Genomic DNA, 16,185 nt, shown 5'->3' with positions numbered 1-16,185 from the left:
TTACAACTATCAGAGACATGCAGCAGCGGATAAGATAGTAGCATAGTCTCACAAGAGCAGGAAAAATAAATTCCTATGCTACAATCAGGGAAAAATAAATTCCCACATAAATTGGATGTTTCAACTTCCTTTGCCACATCAGACAGGAGTACTTGTCACACATATCAGTAAGGAAAAAATAAATTTCCCATACCTACAGAGCACCTACATAGATGTTTAAACATCCTGCTGTACATCCTGTCAAACAGGTTGATCATTATCCAAATACACACACCATAATATCACTCCCCCTGGATATAAGACCCTATGAGTGACTACTAAACATATTCCACTACTCCCCCCGAACACATGCATATGGAAGATATTTTGAAACACCAAACAACTCCTAACGAATAGATAAACGAATACTTCAAGGCCTGGACATTAATTCTTCAAGGAATATGTATCAAACAACCAGACCTTTTAAGGTCTCAAAGACATGTTCCAACATTCTATAGAACATCAGCAGGGAACATGTACAAAAGGAAAATACTGAGAATTAAACAAATTCCCAAAACAACACATATTCAAGATGCTTCAACATCTGTGAGAACATCTACAAAACCTGAAATAGTTGCAAAATAAATGCAACATAAAAACAGGCATATATGCAAAATAAATTCAATATAGCACACACAGATATACCATTTTACTCTCCCTTCGGGAAAACTTCATGCAAAAATCATAAGGAATCACCAGGAAATACCAGAAGCAAATTGCATAGAAATTTAGAAAGGAAAATATTGGATCAGGATTACAGACCATAGGCACACTAGGTGCACAAAATATTCAGGACATAGCCCACACAATAAAACATTCTGAAATTACATCAAGAAGAAAAAAATAGTCAAATCATTCAGCAGCCTCCGAGCTGCTACCAAATGCTTCATTACCATCTTCTTGATCATCATTTCCAGCATCACCATCTTCTTCTTCCTCACTTTCTTCCTGCTCACCCTCAACATCATCATCCTCTTTTTCCAAGGCATGGATCATGAGCTCAAATTGAGTCTTCCTTTCATCCAGCATAACACATGTGTCCTTCAAGGCATCAATTATTTCTTCCTTTGTCATAGAGCCAGTAGCAGGAGTAGAACTAGATGTTCCAACAAGATCTAGAACATGATTATCTCCAAAGAGTTTTTGATGAAAAGTGAGAGGAGATTCCTTCTTCTTTGGAAGATCAACAGTAGTGATAAGACCATGGTGTTGATCTAACATAATGCTACACATCAAGGAAGGAAAAGCTATGGGGAGTCTAACAACATCAGTCTTGGCATGCTTAACAGTTTGATCAAAGATGTACCTACCAAAGTCTAACTTAGTTTTAGTTCCTACAACATAGATGAATTTAGCCAAACTTGTTGCAATGTCGGAAGAATGAGTAGTAGGAACCCAGTTTGCTGCACCAATCCTATTAAGGATGGCATACTTCACACTCATCTTTCCAGATGAAATCTTTCCTTTCTTTGGCCAAGTTTTCACCTTATTAGCAGTAACCTCCCTGCTAACTTGATTGTCAGTTGCTTCCAGCTCAGCAATACCTTCTTCATCAATCCCCAAGAATCTGTTGATGATGTTGGGAGAGAAGTTGAAACATTCTCCTCTTACATATACCATCAGATATTCCCTACTCAGAGGATTGACATAATCTCTAGGGATGTTGTCCAAAATTTCTTTTACCAGCTTTTCATAACAATCACCAAGATTGCACACAGTCTTAATAAGACCTGCTTCTTTGATAAGCTCCATCACACTTTTTATTTTCACAGCCTCCTCACTCAATTCTCTCTCCACAGCCACCCTTCTAGGTAGATGAACTTCCACATTTGTGCAAATTCAGGAAGATGAAATGAAACTTTATCAATGGGCACATTTTCTACAACATGAATAGTCTTTTTCCCAATAGATTTCTTCACATCAGAGGAGATGATGTTTGGAACATCCTCCTCAGCCTCATACTCATACTCACTTGAAGAGATAACCTTCCTCATCCTTGAACTTCCAGCATCAGTCTTCACATTAACTTTACTCTATCCTTTCTTAGGACCTATACTAGTGGATTTTGTCCTACTTTTGGAGGTCTCAGTCACAGAGGTAGTTTTCTTCTTGGGAATCTTACTTACAGAGAGAACAGCTATCCCTTTGTTGCTTCTCAACCTCTTGGCCACACTATCACCAAGTGTGTTTACCTGGGGGATATTATCCAGGTCCAATTCATCAACATCAGCCACATCCTTATCCCTTTCTTTGACTTCAGAGCCTTCTTCCTCTTAAGACTCTCTGGAGATCTCTTCAGATTCTTTACCTTCTTCAGAAGAGGAGTTCTCAATAGAATTAACAGAGTTAACATCCTTCTTTGGGGCAGTCTCAAAGCTAGAGTCCTTATCATCACCACCAGTTGTGGTGACACTAATAGTGTTGATAGGTTGGCCCAAGGATGTTTCAACATCCGGTCGAACATCCTCTTGTGGTTCTTTTCCAAAAAAATCATTTACTTTGTTACCAGTATCAATGCCCATGTTTTATGTACTATCTATGGCATCATTCAAATCTTCTAACCCTAGTTTTCTACCAGATTCAGGTACATTGGAAGTTAGGGTTTCATTAAGGTTACCTTTGTAACAGCCGATTTTTTGCTAGATTTGTTTTATTATTTATTTATGTGTGTCATATGTGTTCTTATGTGATTAATTGCCTCTGTGTGTATTTTTGGTTGGGATTTGTAGAATTCGGTGTTAGAAAGGTATTTTAGTCATTTTGGACTCAGGGGTATTTTGGTCATTTATGAGTGTGGGTAATTTAGTATTTGATGAGGATTATTTTTAGTGCTTAGTGATAGCTAGTATTATTTTACTAAGTGCTAGGGAGTTGTAGTGAATTGTTTTATTACCGGTAGGTGACCGTTATTATTACATTTTACGGTTAAGTGGATAAAAACATTTTGAATTAGATTAGTAACGGGTTAGGCCCATTAAGGCATTGTGAGTTGAGCCCAATTAGGTAGAGCCTATATAAACTCTATTCTTTGGAGAAGTAGGGTTTACACCATCATTTTTCACATTTTGAGAGAAGAGATAGAGAGAGAAAGAGCAAGAGAAGATAAGTGTTTGAAGAGGAAGATCTAGAGAGAGCTAGAGGAAGCTAGAGATTCAAGTCTTTGGAGCTAAAGTGAAGCCTTAGTTGGTGATTGCGAAGAATTAAGGTAAGGGGGTTAGAATTCAACCATAACTAATAGTTGTAGCTCTTCCCTAATTCTTTGCTTAAGTGGTTAATTTGAATTTTGTTGTAGAAATTCGTGCATAATTTTGATGACATGATTATGTACATGAATTGAATGATAATTGTGTTGTTGTTGTTGTTGAATTTGTATGCAAAAATGGGTATATATGAACATGATGTGTTTTTGTGGGAAATTGATGATGAATGATGTTGTGGTTGTTAGATTGAGGATGAATTCATGATTAGATGTTGTTGTTGTTGTTGTTAAATGTGTTGTTGATGAATTGATGCATTGGGTATCATGAATTGGTGATGAGAATTGTTGTTGTTGTTGAAAGTTGTGGAAGTTTGGTGAATTGGTGAATTTTGTTGTGTTGATGTTTTAATCTCAAAACTTATGCATGTTTAAGTGTTTTGAAGTGTATATGACCTATAAACATCTTTGGGATTAAGTTTTGGTTGGAATGATCAAAATTGGGATTTTGGGGTGAAAAGGGGTTGGAACCCAAAACTTTTTTTGAACTGTTCTGGTGCAGGACGCTTAAGCGTGCAGACCACGCTTAAGCAAGCCAGTAGCGTGCTGAAAGCGTGCTGCAAGCGAGCAGTCCATGTTGCTTCTGTAACTTGGATGTTTAGGCGAGTGGCGGTCGCTTAAGCGTGCTACCCTCTGTACAACCACTTTTGATTTTTCGTTTCGTGCACTTGGGGACCAATCCGGGCTTTCTAAAATGTTTCTTTTGACTTGTTTAACCTCTGTTTACACACTTAAACCTACTGGAACATCGTTTGAATTGAATTGGACTTGATTTTGTGAATTTCACTTAGTTTTTGAAAAATGGTCCAAAACGTCAATTTTTTGGAAACTCGTTCTTCTCGTGGAATTGAAGTAGGGTTAAGGTTGTGTACTGATTATATGATTTCTAAAAATGGTTGTGATTAGTTTCATCAAGTCTTAACTTGTTTTGCTTTGAAAATAAAATTTTTCTTGAAAAATGATAAAGAGAGACGAACTTCGTGATTTTCATGATTTCGTCGCCTCTAGCCGGTGAAACGTAATGGTATGCTCTACTGTACTTATATGTAGCCTAGAGGCATACTTAGTTGAGGCATTGAATCTTGTTTACTTGGTTTTGGTCCAATTGGTTCAATATTTTGAAATTGTGGAATGAGAGACGAATTTTGGTGAAAAATGGTTTTAAGAACCGATTGTCTTATAAATCCTTTATGGATAGTTTGATATGATTGTAAGAAGATGTATGAATGATTGTTAGGTGATGAGTATGATGTTTTTCATCATGTGATGTTTTGTATGGAGTTATTGAACTATATGATATAGTTGAATGTTGTTTACAGCCGTTGATTATAGCCGTTGAATATAGCCGTTGAATTGTTGTGAACATATGCATGGTGGATTGAGTCATATGTTCGTGCATCATATGTCGTGTCGGATGTTATATCCATATTTCCGTTGACTATAACCATTGATAATGATGTTTTTGTTGCATCATGGGTGACGACCTTGAGAAGACTTGGTACCTAACAATAGGCGCATATCATATTAGCATGAGTCTTGTTCATGCTATCATCACGGGTCACTTGTTCATGCATATATGTGTCAAGTACAAGCGCATATCATATTCGCATGAGTCTTGATTGTTGTAGTGAATGATGATTGTTGGTGATAATTGTCTTTGATGAATGCCTATTTGTGATGATTGGAATTGTTGTGTGGGCTTGTATTGGAGGTTAATTGTCCATGTTATTTAATGAAGATTGAATTGGTTTTATTTATGTCAAGTTGCTTATATTGATTATGATTGATGTAAAGCTAACATCCAGTGGTTTTGACCGCCTACCTGTTTGTATGGATGGGAAGACGTTGTGCAGGAGTAGTTCGCTTTTGGTGAGTGCTTGGATAACGGGAGCTATCTTCGTTATCGTTTGGAGTCATAGGTTTAGGCTTTGATTAGGTTGTCAGTGTCTTTATGTTATGGTTGGAGTCTGTTTTTTTTATATTTATTTTGTTGAGATTTGCCCACTTGTCGGGACTTGGAGGATTTTATATGATGATGTATTGTTGACCATTGCATGTATACTTAGAGAAATAAGATTGTATCCACTGCGTTTATTGAGATATTTTTATGCATGTTTTGTGGTTTTTGTTGAGACGTAGCGTCTATTTCTTGAATATATGTATTATTCGCGTGTTTTATCACTTTAATAGAAATAGGGCATTACAACCTTTTTCAAGATCCGATGTTGAAACACCAGTCGAGATTTTGAAAGACTCATCATCCTTCGTATTTCTGGCATCTTGCACAGAGGTCTCAACTTTTGTTGATTTGAAGGGATTTTATTTGACATGCAAGTCGATCATGTCAAGAGCAACCTTCGATCCACCCTTCTTTGAAGATTTCTTCTTCTTAGCAGCAGACTTAGGTGTGTTTTCATTTTTGGGTTTGGTGGGAGGAACAATAGAGAAAGGCTCAATTACTTTAGGTACAGAGGGGTCTGTCTTTTGCTAATCAGGGGTAGTCTTTGTTTCAGACGTAGAGATGTATGTTTTGAATTTCATGGTGAGAAGGTGTTGTTGGTAATGTTCAGGGAATGAGAGATGATGATGAAGTTTTGTTATGGATAGAAGAATGCAGACGATTTCAAGAGATTTTGAGAGAGATAGAGAGTGAATAGAGGTTAAGGTGAGATGATTGCGCTTAGTGGGAAGTTGCGAGAAAATTTGAAAAAGATTTCCTGAAATAACGTGCACCAATAAGAGGAGAGAGACAAATACAATCCTTGCACGCCCGTTATACATTAACTACTATAACTTCTTTTGCAGTGAAATGTCCAGCCTGTCCCTTAACTTCTCAAATTTCTTTAAATCTAAGATTTATGTACATTTATCAAGCAAGGGATCTTTAGTAGAAATAATTTTCTTTTCAACAAAATCTCTAATTGAGTGACTTTGTACATTACTATGATTATCCTCCAAGAAGGTCCTTCTCGATTTATTCAAATTGCCAATGTGTGGGTAATCATGAACTGTAAGGATCTTCTGATGTTTCAACCTTTGAATCAACATTTTAGCTCGTTCAAAAATCTGATCCATTTGATAAGGAACCCACTTATAGCAATTATTCTTAGATCTAATACCTCTCATTAGCACCTCTCCTTCTTGATTAGTTACAAGACATTCAGTTTTGTTGAATTTTACTTCCAATCCTTGGTCAAATAGCTTACTGATACTAATCAAGTTGGATACCAGTCCTTTAACTAAGAAATCATTCTTAAGCTTAGGTGTTTCATCACTGCACATATTTCCAATACCTTGTACTCTTCCTTTGCTTCCATCACCAAAGACAACATATCCATCATTACAATGTCTTATATTTTTCAAGAAAATATTTTCTCCAGTCATATGTCTGGAACAACCACTGTCAAAGTACCAGATATCACTAGATGATGTTCCCAGAGATGTGTGGACCTTTAACCCAGCTTGGTTACATTTTGGTGTCCAGTTTTTCTTGACACCCTTCTTTTTAGGATCTTGTAATTTGTGTCGTGGTTGATTAGGGTAACCATACAACTTGAAACAAAAAAGTCTTATATGACCTTTTCTCTTGCAGTGATGACAAATCCAAGGATGGGTTACCTTTTTGTCCTTAGAACTATGATGTTCTCCAGAATGTTGCAACATTAACTTGCTTGTAGAAGCAGTATTTATTCCTGTAGCAACTACAAAACTAATATCCTGCTTTTCCTTTCTTATCATCCCATGATCATCTGGTGCATAAACAAAATTGTGGTTCACTTGTTTCTGGTTTAGAGGATTGTAATCAAAACTTATACCATTTGGCTACACTTTAATTTGTTTTTCTAAAATATCATCCAGGGCACTAGTGCCAGTGGTCATCATTTTCACTTGTTTCTTAACATTTTCAAGTTGAGAGTTCAGAAGATTTACCTGATCATTGAGTTCAGAGATTTTTGTTAGTTGATAGTTTTTCTCTATAATCAGTAGGGTATTAATCTTCTTCTGTTCCTCCAGCAGATTGCATATTTCTGCACTTCTTACATATAGGTCTTCATAAGAAGCTGCTAGTTTATCATAGGTCAACTCTTCATCGTAGGATTCAACATCAGATGTGACTCTTCTAGTCAAAGCAGCAACATGTTTACCTTGTTCAATCTTCCCTTCTTCTTCTGATTCATCTCCATCAGACCAAGACACCGCAAGACTTTTCTTTTGTTTCTTGAGAAAGCTGGCACATTCTGTCCTACTGTGACCATATCCACCACATTCATGACATTGGATCCCCTTGAATTGGTTTCTCTTCTCATTAGTCCATGTATTATCCACATCATCTTGTTGCTCCCTGATGTTGTATCTGATGTTCTGCCTATTCGATCTGGATCTCCAGTCAGCTTGTCTTAGAATCTTGTTAAATTGTTTTCCAAAGAGCACAATTGCTTCTAAAAGTCTTTCATCATTCTCATAATCTCCTTGAGAATCCTTAGCATCATCATTTGAGATAAAGGCTATGCTTTTCTCTTTCTTTTCTTCCCTGTTGTTGATCGCTATTTGAAAATTCTGAAGGGATCCTATCAGTTCATCAACTTTCATACTGGGACTGTCTTGTGCTTCTTCTATAGTTGTAACCTTCATGTCAACTCTTTTAGGAAGAGTTCCGAGGATTTTCCTCACAAGTTTTTCATCAGTCAGTTTTTCTCCAAGTGAGTCAAAAGAATTAGCTATACCAAGGACATTCATATAATAATTTTGAATGTTTTCATCCTCTTGCATTTTCAGATTCTCAAACTTGGTGGTAAGGAGTTGAAGTCTTTAACTTTTTACCTTAGAAGTGCCTTCATGAGCAGTTTTGAGAATCTCCCAGGCATCCTTAGCCACAATGCATTGTTTGATCAATCTGAACATGTTCTTGTCTACCCCATTGAATAATGCATTCAATGCTTTGGAATTTCCAAGAGCCAGTTCATCTTCAGCAGTGGTCCACTCTTCTTATGGTTTCAAGACAACTGTCTTGTTTCCATCTTTGTCAAGTGCCATAGGATGTTCCCAAGCTTTCAGAACTGCTTTCCAGGTCTCGCTGTCAATAGATTTGAGAAATGCACTCATACGTGATTTACAATAGTCATAGTTGGAGCCATCCAACAGAGGGGGTATGTTTACAAATCCACCTTCCTTGTCCATAATGCTAGAATGAAGCTACCCTGGAGCTCACCCTAAAACAGGAAGGGTGCATGCTCTGATGCCAATTGAAATTCTAGCGTGCTTGTTTTAAGATGTTCTATGTGATGTTCCAACGTTATGCACACAAATAGACAATGTTCCGTTTAATGTTCCAACATCAACCAATAAAAGAATAAATAACAAGTAAATGAAAAGAAAGTAAATGGCACGGCAAGTTTATTGACCCAGTTCGGTGACAAACACACCTACTCTGGGGGCTACCAAGCAGGAAGGAAATCCACTAGTGTAGTCCTTATTCTAATGTTCTCAGCAAACCACGTTTACAACACAAGACCTAGGACCTACCCATATTGATTTCAACCTAGGAACTCCTAGATCTGAGATCCCATCTCACAATCCTACAGTCAACCACATCCCCTGTGATTATCAGACTTTAAACACAAACAAAAGGGCGAAGTTGCCTTCAAACAAACAACTACAACATTGCTTAAAAGCTTTGGCATAGCACACAAGAGTTTACAACTCAACACACAGTCCTTAACATGTATCAAACTGATACAAGAAAGGCTCACAATAAAAAAGGACTAAACTTGCATCAACATGATACAAGAGTAGAACACACAAAGTCTCAAAACTCTAAAAGCTAGACTTTTTAGAATGACGGCTTGAATAATCAACTAGGTCTTGAAGACTTCCTTTTATACTATATGGGCCATTTAACCTTGTTGGTCTTCAGAACAAAGCAGATCGTCCAGCTGATCTGCAAAACACAAATCAGAGGCAAATATGGAAAATCCTAAAATGTAGGAACATCTTTAGGAACGTCCAATACAGTTTCAAATATTTCCTAAAATATAATCACCTCTTTTAGGAATATTCCACAACTGATTCTGTAAAGATATGCGCGTTGTTTGGTCAATAAGATAATGAAATATGGTTTCCTTAAATAATATTAGGCGCGCGTACAAACAGACATGAAACAAGGCACACTGAACCGTTCTAGGATGTTGGAACATCGTATCCAACATCTTACAAGAATGCCTGAAACATGTTGGAACATTGTACCCAACAACACAAACATGGATATTTGTTTTAGCAATAATGCAGCTAATACAAATATCCAACATAAGCATTCTATTGAAAAATCATGTAATTCGTCAAAGCAGGACACCTCATGAAGAAGTGGAAGAAATGGAATGAACATTCAATAGGCCTCTGAATATATTACAAGTTTACATAAATATGTCCCAAGTCCCAATATCAATTTGGAGGAAGAAAACACTCAAAAGATCAAAGAAAAAGGAAAAACCACATAGGGAGTTGAAAGCCATGCGCCCCAGGTGAGTATAACATAGGGGAAAAAACTTTTTCTAGTACATACACATGATACTCATGACCCCATGCGCAGGGCACAAACAAGGATAGGTAAAAATAGGGGTTTCCCTATTTTTCTCTGTGGGTTTGTGGAAAAAGCCCATTTTTTCAATCCAAGCTAGCTGGAGACTTTTTTCACTTTTTCTCGTTCATAATGTGGCAGTTCAAGAGGAAGGAAAGCACTAGGAGCATGAACAGAGGAGTCTCTCCTCATCACTTGTTCTTAGAGTATGTTTTATTTCTTTTGTAATTTGTCTTCAGTTACCATGAGTAACTAAACACCTAATAATTAGGGTTCTAAGATGAACCTTTATTTGTTTGTTGCATTCAAATAATTTAAGTCTTTTATTCAGTTATGTTAAATTTATTTTATTTTTTTATGCAAAAGGCTTAATGCTTCCACAAATCAAAGGGAGTGTGACATACCTAAGGATTTGGCTAAACAAAGAAATAGGTTGCATAGATATTTCTAGTCTAATTTCTGAATATTACGTATAAACCTTATTCTATCTTTTTCCCTAGTAAGATGGGGTTAGGCCTATCCATTTAATCTACAAGGGACAGGTATGGTTATGTGGTGAACTTCTAAGATTCTTAAGGTTAGGTGGTTCTTTTAGATAACAATTTAGGAATATTAACTTCGTTTATGTTTCAATTACCTAGAGAGAGTAAGTCCCCATATTAATAATTATTAGATCGCATACTGATCCCTATATGATTGATGACCTTGTAACTCGTATCGCACGTATGCCCTTTAGGCGATCAACAAAAACAACTTGACATCTAGAGGACTGTTAAATCCCGTCGAACTAGCCCCTTAAATAGAAAACAAATCCCATAACTGATAACCATCTGAATTAATCGAACAAAGAAACATAGGGATTCAAAGAATCCTAATTGCCGCCACATTCTGCAATCAAAACCTTTACTTCCACAATCAACTCGGTCTCTTTTTACAAGCAAATCAAAATTACAAACTCCCCTCATTAATTGCCTTTGTTTATTGTTTTAATACCTTTAGCTAGTTGTCTAGTTGAAACAACAATCCATGTAGAGACAATATTACTTGCTACTTATTACTTCAAAAAGGTTTGATGCACTTGCCAAATATAGTCATCATCATGGTTTATCTAATTGGGTTTTCATGGTAAGGTTTTTAGTGAGACATATTATGACACAAAATGATGTTGTACTCTTTTTCCTTCACTATAATGTTGTCTCACTGAGTTGTTTATCCAGTACAGTTTTAATGAGGCATACACTAGATGAATATCGCCATCCCATGCACACTGTTTTGATTCTTGTATTTCTCTATTATAAAATCCTCTCTCTCTTTCTATTTATTATTGTTCTTATTCAAAAAAATTCATGACTTTTATTTTATCAAAGTTCTCTTCACCTTCATTCGTTAACCTGCTTCAAAATCACTTTTGCGTGCACCTTTCTACTAATGTCCCTTGAAATTAATTTATTTTATTCCCCTTGTGTGCACATTTCTCCTAAAGTTACTTGAAATGAAGTTATTCTCATATTAATCTTTTGTAATTTTCCCTTTCCTATCATGAGTAGGTTATATAATAATGAAAATTTAATTCTTGAAAAAGAAAGGAATACTACTATGCTATGTTTGTGATCTTGTCTTCTTGCTGTGCTAAAGGAACAAACACAACTCATTATACTACTTAAGAAAAACTTAATAAGAGGGTCCTCCGTTAAACTGGATTCATATTGGATAACTCTTTTGTAGATAAGATAGCCCATTTATTTCTTATATGAAAAGGAATAATTCCATACATGTGAAAATGCATCGGTGGCATCTCATTTGTTATTTGCATACGACTGTTTTTAACTGTTTTTTATTTTTCAGGGCAACTACAAATACGGCACAGGTTATCAAAAATATTCTAACAACTTATGGTGCCGCCTCAGGTCACGCCATAAGCATTCGTTGATTTGAAATTATTATATCACATTAGTTAAGCAACAAATAACAATCATATTCCTTTTTTATTCAAAAAAAAATAAATACTCCTTTTATTTTATCAAGGTTCTCTTCACATTCATTCATCAACATGCTTCAAAATCCCTTTGCGTGAATCTTTTTTTATTTTCCCTATCCTATCATAATAGGATATAAAATAATGAAAATTTTATCAAAGAAATAAAAAGACTTTTATGATGAGAAACTTTTGTGTGTGACCTCGTTTTTTTTTCCTTCAGTAAATGACCTCGTTTCTTGGTGTGCTCAAGGGAGAAACACAACTCGTTGATGCATGTATTGAAAAGACATTTAATAATAATAGTTTTATGAACAATTTTTTCCAACTTCTTAAGTGCTAAAACTATTTCATTTATATATGGAGAGGATGAGCTTTATAAATATAAAGTGATAAAAACATTTGTTACAAGAAAAGTAACAAAATATGGCTAAAATTGTCAAATTTGTTTATGTTATGATTATCATTATTTCCCTTTTTCTAGTTGCAATGAATGTTCAAGGTAATCCGGTTTTAATCCTTTTCATATTTCTTTCTTTAATAAGTACTCAATTTTATCTCATTTTAGTTAAATTCTTTTATTCTCTTGTCTATTTCAGGCTACTGCTTAGTTGATGCTGATTGTGTAACACTTGTCTGCAACTTTGATGAGAAACGGAAGTGTTTGCGAAGCACTTGTGTATGCCGTAAATTTAAGTTTTCAGGATTTAATTAAGAGCAGCTTCATTGATGCATTTAGTGCTAGACTCAAGAAAGTCAGCAAATTATATGAGTTTGTCATTTTGTTATCTTGTTTCCACCTAATAATATGAAATTTTTTTCTTTTTTCTAATTTCAAGAACCTTGTAGTTTTTTTTTTTTTTTTGGAAAGGCAAAATCAATTGCATTAAAAATAGGTACCAGTAGTACCATAAAAAGAATTACAATGAACATAGATGAACACCACAACACATACCACCACGACTACAATTATTGTCTTTTTACTTTAAGATTGTCTTATTTAGTAAGACAATCTTAGAGTAAAAAATATTATTCAGTAATGAATTCAAACAAGACAGCAATAAATATTATTTAGATTGTCTTATTATCTATTTATTTTAGAGATATCTACATGCTCTTCAATTCATACATAAATACTAACTGTTCTTAGTCATGCTTTGTATATTGCTTTGTTGTCATTAAAACTTAAAAGAGTTTGTTTTTTTAACCAATTTTTGCGCCACCCTAAATCCCAACAAAAAATTTACTTAAAAATTATACTCCCTCCATCTCACAATTATTGTCTTTTTAGCATTTTTTCTTTTTCTCAAAATAACTGTCACTTTACAATATCAATGCAGCATTTATTATTTTTTCCCACTATTATACCCTCGTTTAATAAATTTCATCAAACTTAACTACTCCATTAACTACAATTAATAGGGGTGTTTTAGTAAATGCGACTAATTTTACCATTGAAATCAACACAATTAATCATTTCCTTAATAATCGTACACAAACCTTAAACGATTAATATTGTGAGACGAGGGATATCATTTAAGTCACTTCGAACTATTAAAATTATATATTTTCAAAAACATTTTGAGACGAGGATATCATAACTTATACTTATGATTCATACTCAATTAATTAAAAATTGATAATAAGAAAAAAAAAATGGGTTTACAATTAACATTTGGAAACTACAAAGCTTTTACAAATTTGATTACAAGTATTGAGCTTAATAGAATAAATCCCAACTTGACTTCACATCAGAGTGGACCATTTTCCCACAATAACAGACGAACATAAAACAAGTTTTCGTAGAAGGCATGTACTTCACTCCAAGAGTCATAATCTATATAACTACGATTTTCCAAACACATGGCCAAGCCAGCAGACAAAAACAACAAAAGGGTGAGTTGTAAGAAGATGTAATAATATAAATTAATTGAGAAGAACACGCAAAACTATTAAGTACACACCGTATCAAATCCCATTTATTATTAATCAATAAGCATAAGTAACAATAATAGGACCTCACAAGAACCAACAAGTGAAGTCACAATTCAAGAGTTATACGCATACTTCAAGACTCTAACTTCTTTCTCTCCTTGTTACTATTATACTCTAAAGTACTCAATTACTACATCATGATACTAAAACTTACTCCACATATGGTAGTGCTTCTCTCGTGTAATACTGCAATACATATTTTATGATCCAGAATGAGTGTACTTCTTACGATATTGAACTATGTAGTACTTCTCTCTAGTCATACTGTACTACACCCCATAACATAATTTAGGTGTGCTTCTCTCTAGTGATACTGCACCATGACGTCTCTTCTCTCTAGTGATACTGTGCAACATCTGATATGATGATTCTCTCAAGTGATACTACGTCATACCAACCTTATGGATAATATAATTCTCGATTATGGGTGTGATTCTCTAGTGATACTGCACCATGTAGTCGCTTCTCTCTAGTGATATTGCACTACATTCGGTATGATACTTCTCTTTGGTGATACTGCATCATACCAACATTGAGAAACAAATACTCAATTAACATCGCTAAGACTTATCAGAACCTAAATAGGTGATGACAACATCATCTCCTCTCAAGACCCTTGACAACATAATCTCTTCTCAGACCCCTAACATCTAATCTTTCCCCTCGTTGGCCTAGGTTACGCCTTAGGAGAACCACCTGCAGCACAATTCAAGACTACCACTTATTCTTCGCCTAATTAGGGATAAGCAACATATGCTTATCCAAAATTCATAACACCACAATCTTTAATAATATATCACTATTAATCTCACATTATACAATATGTCACAATATTACACAAACATTAAACTCACATCACAATTTTATTAATCATCAAATAATTCAACAAATAAAAAATTAGACACCATCAAATTTATCAAAAATATCAATTACCACATACTCAACATAATTTAAATAAGTCAAGACCTTAAAAAAGTTTATAATTCATCTTTTAACCTCACACTTCTATATTTGCACATTAATTTATCCATCCCTATAGGGCTACAACTGTCGTAGTGCGCCCCGAATAAACTATTAGGAAATATGGCTTTCCGATTCATCTCAGTTAATTTACAGACAGGAACTCGAACTCTTCTCTCTGACCCCATTAACATATTTTGCTCAGTACATACTCTTGCATCCAACGCAGAAGTTTAACACACACATGACACATTAACATCTCTTCTGTAAGTGTGAGATTTTCTGCATCTGTGGTTTAGTTAGATAGTCAAATAAGGTCAAAGGTATAACATGGTAAAAAAATGTGGGTTGATAGCGGTTTCATAGATATATGTTTTTGTTCCTTTCTTTTATGAGAATAAATAAATTAAATTAGAAAAAATCGTAAGGGTAAAAAAAGAAAACGAGTGTTTGTTTTATCCGTGAGAGTTTAAGAGATATAGTTAGTTGCTGGTAATTTTATGCATTTATTGAATGAGTTGGGGACTACTGAATAATTAAGATACTAAAATACTAGACTCATTAGAAAAATGTCACGTCAATTTAAATGTCTAATAAGCATGTATTTTGTAATAATATAGGAGGAATCTGAAATAATAGAGGTTGAATTTTTTTTTTTTTTTTGCATGAAAGTGAATGACATCTAAAAATTCAAATCTAAGATAAAAAAAAATTAACGAACGACACCCAAAAACTAACAAAACAAATTATCATAATGTTGAGACTTCCATGCGAGCCTACTTTGAGTTGTATGATCATATTAGGCTAAGAGCAACCACACAAGTGAAATTGACATCACATATTCATCCAATGTCTTAAGACATCAGGTATATGAGTCACCTCACTTATATGTTGCTCAATATCGACTCTTACAATGTAAAATTTTAAATCGCACTTGATACATTAACATCTCTCTATTAAGTATCAAACTCTACTTGTCCATGATCTACCACCAAGAGCCACTCCTGATTCCCCCACAATGTTAAACCGGAATATCATTGTTGGACTTTTTGGGGGAGCTAACACTGGTGTGGATCGATACATTGGAGAAATAGCAACCACACAAGTGAGAATGATACCACTTCTTCAAACAAATTTTGAAGGCTTAAAGTTATGAGTTTTTTCACTTATTTGTTGTTCAACTTACACTATTTTATCTAATGTTGGATTTTAATTGACATTTGATACATCACAATATTCTCTCACTCAAGTATAACGAAATTATAGCATGTGCTTGGCACAGGTGTCCATACTAATATTATTTAGATTGTCTTTTCTCTTTTTATTTTAGAGATACAACATGCATGATCTTCAATTCAGGCATATCGAATTTTCTTTCATACCTTA

At 34.8% G+C, this 16,185-nt stretch overlaps 2 protein-coding genes and 1 long non-coding RNA gene across 3 annotated transcripts; 1 reads left to right on the top strand and 2 right to left on the bottom strand.

The window, feature by feature from the left end:
- Window positions 1-891: 891 nt before the first annotated feature.
- Window positions 892-1,791, bottom strand: LOC146936941 (uncharacterized). The gene has a single exon (XM_085749307.1). The coding sequence runs from the start codon at window positions 1,789-1,791 to the stop codon at window positions 892-894; it is 900 nt and encodes a 299-aa protein (XP_085605433.1).
- A 4,360-nt stretch (window positions 1,792-6,151) lies between these two features.
- Window positions 6,152-8,065, bottom strand: LOC146936940 (uncharacterized). Its single transcript, XM_085749306.1, has 2 exons — window positions 7,226-8,065; window positions 6,152-7,117 (listed from the first exon to the last, which is right to left on the bottom strand). Exons 1-2 carry the CDS (start codon window positions 8,063-8,065, stop codon window positions 6,152-6,154), a joined length of 1,806 nt encoding a protein of 601 aa, XP_085605432.1.
- Window positions 8,066-11,782: 3,717 nt separating this feature from the next.
- On the top strand, window positions 11,783-12,676 carry LOC146936939 (uncharacterized). Its single transcript, XR_015030794.1, has 2 exons — window positions 11,783-12,346; window positions 12,444-12,676. It is a non-coding gene; the product is annotated as an uncharacterized LOC146936939 (long non-coding RNA).
- The last annotated feature ends 3,509 nt before the right edge of the window (window positions 12,677-16,185 follow it).

Source organism: Medicago sativa, chromosome 3 (genome assembly GCF_051527215.1).
Source record: "Medicago sativa cultivar Bolivia chromosome 3, Bolivia_mono, whole genome shotgun sequence".
In the NCBI taxonomy this organism is placed as follows: Eukaryota; Viridiplantae; Streptophyta; class Magnoliopsida; order Fabales; family Fabaceae; genus Medicago; species Medicago sativa.
Note: the sequence above shows the minus strand (reverse complement) of the source record. Positions and strands in the feature narration are given on the sequence as shown.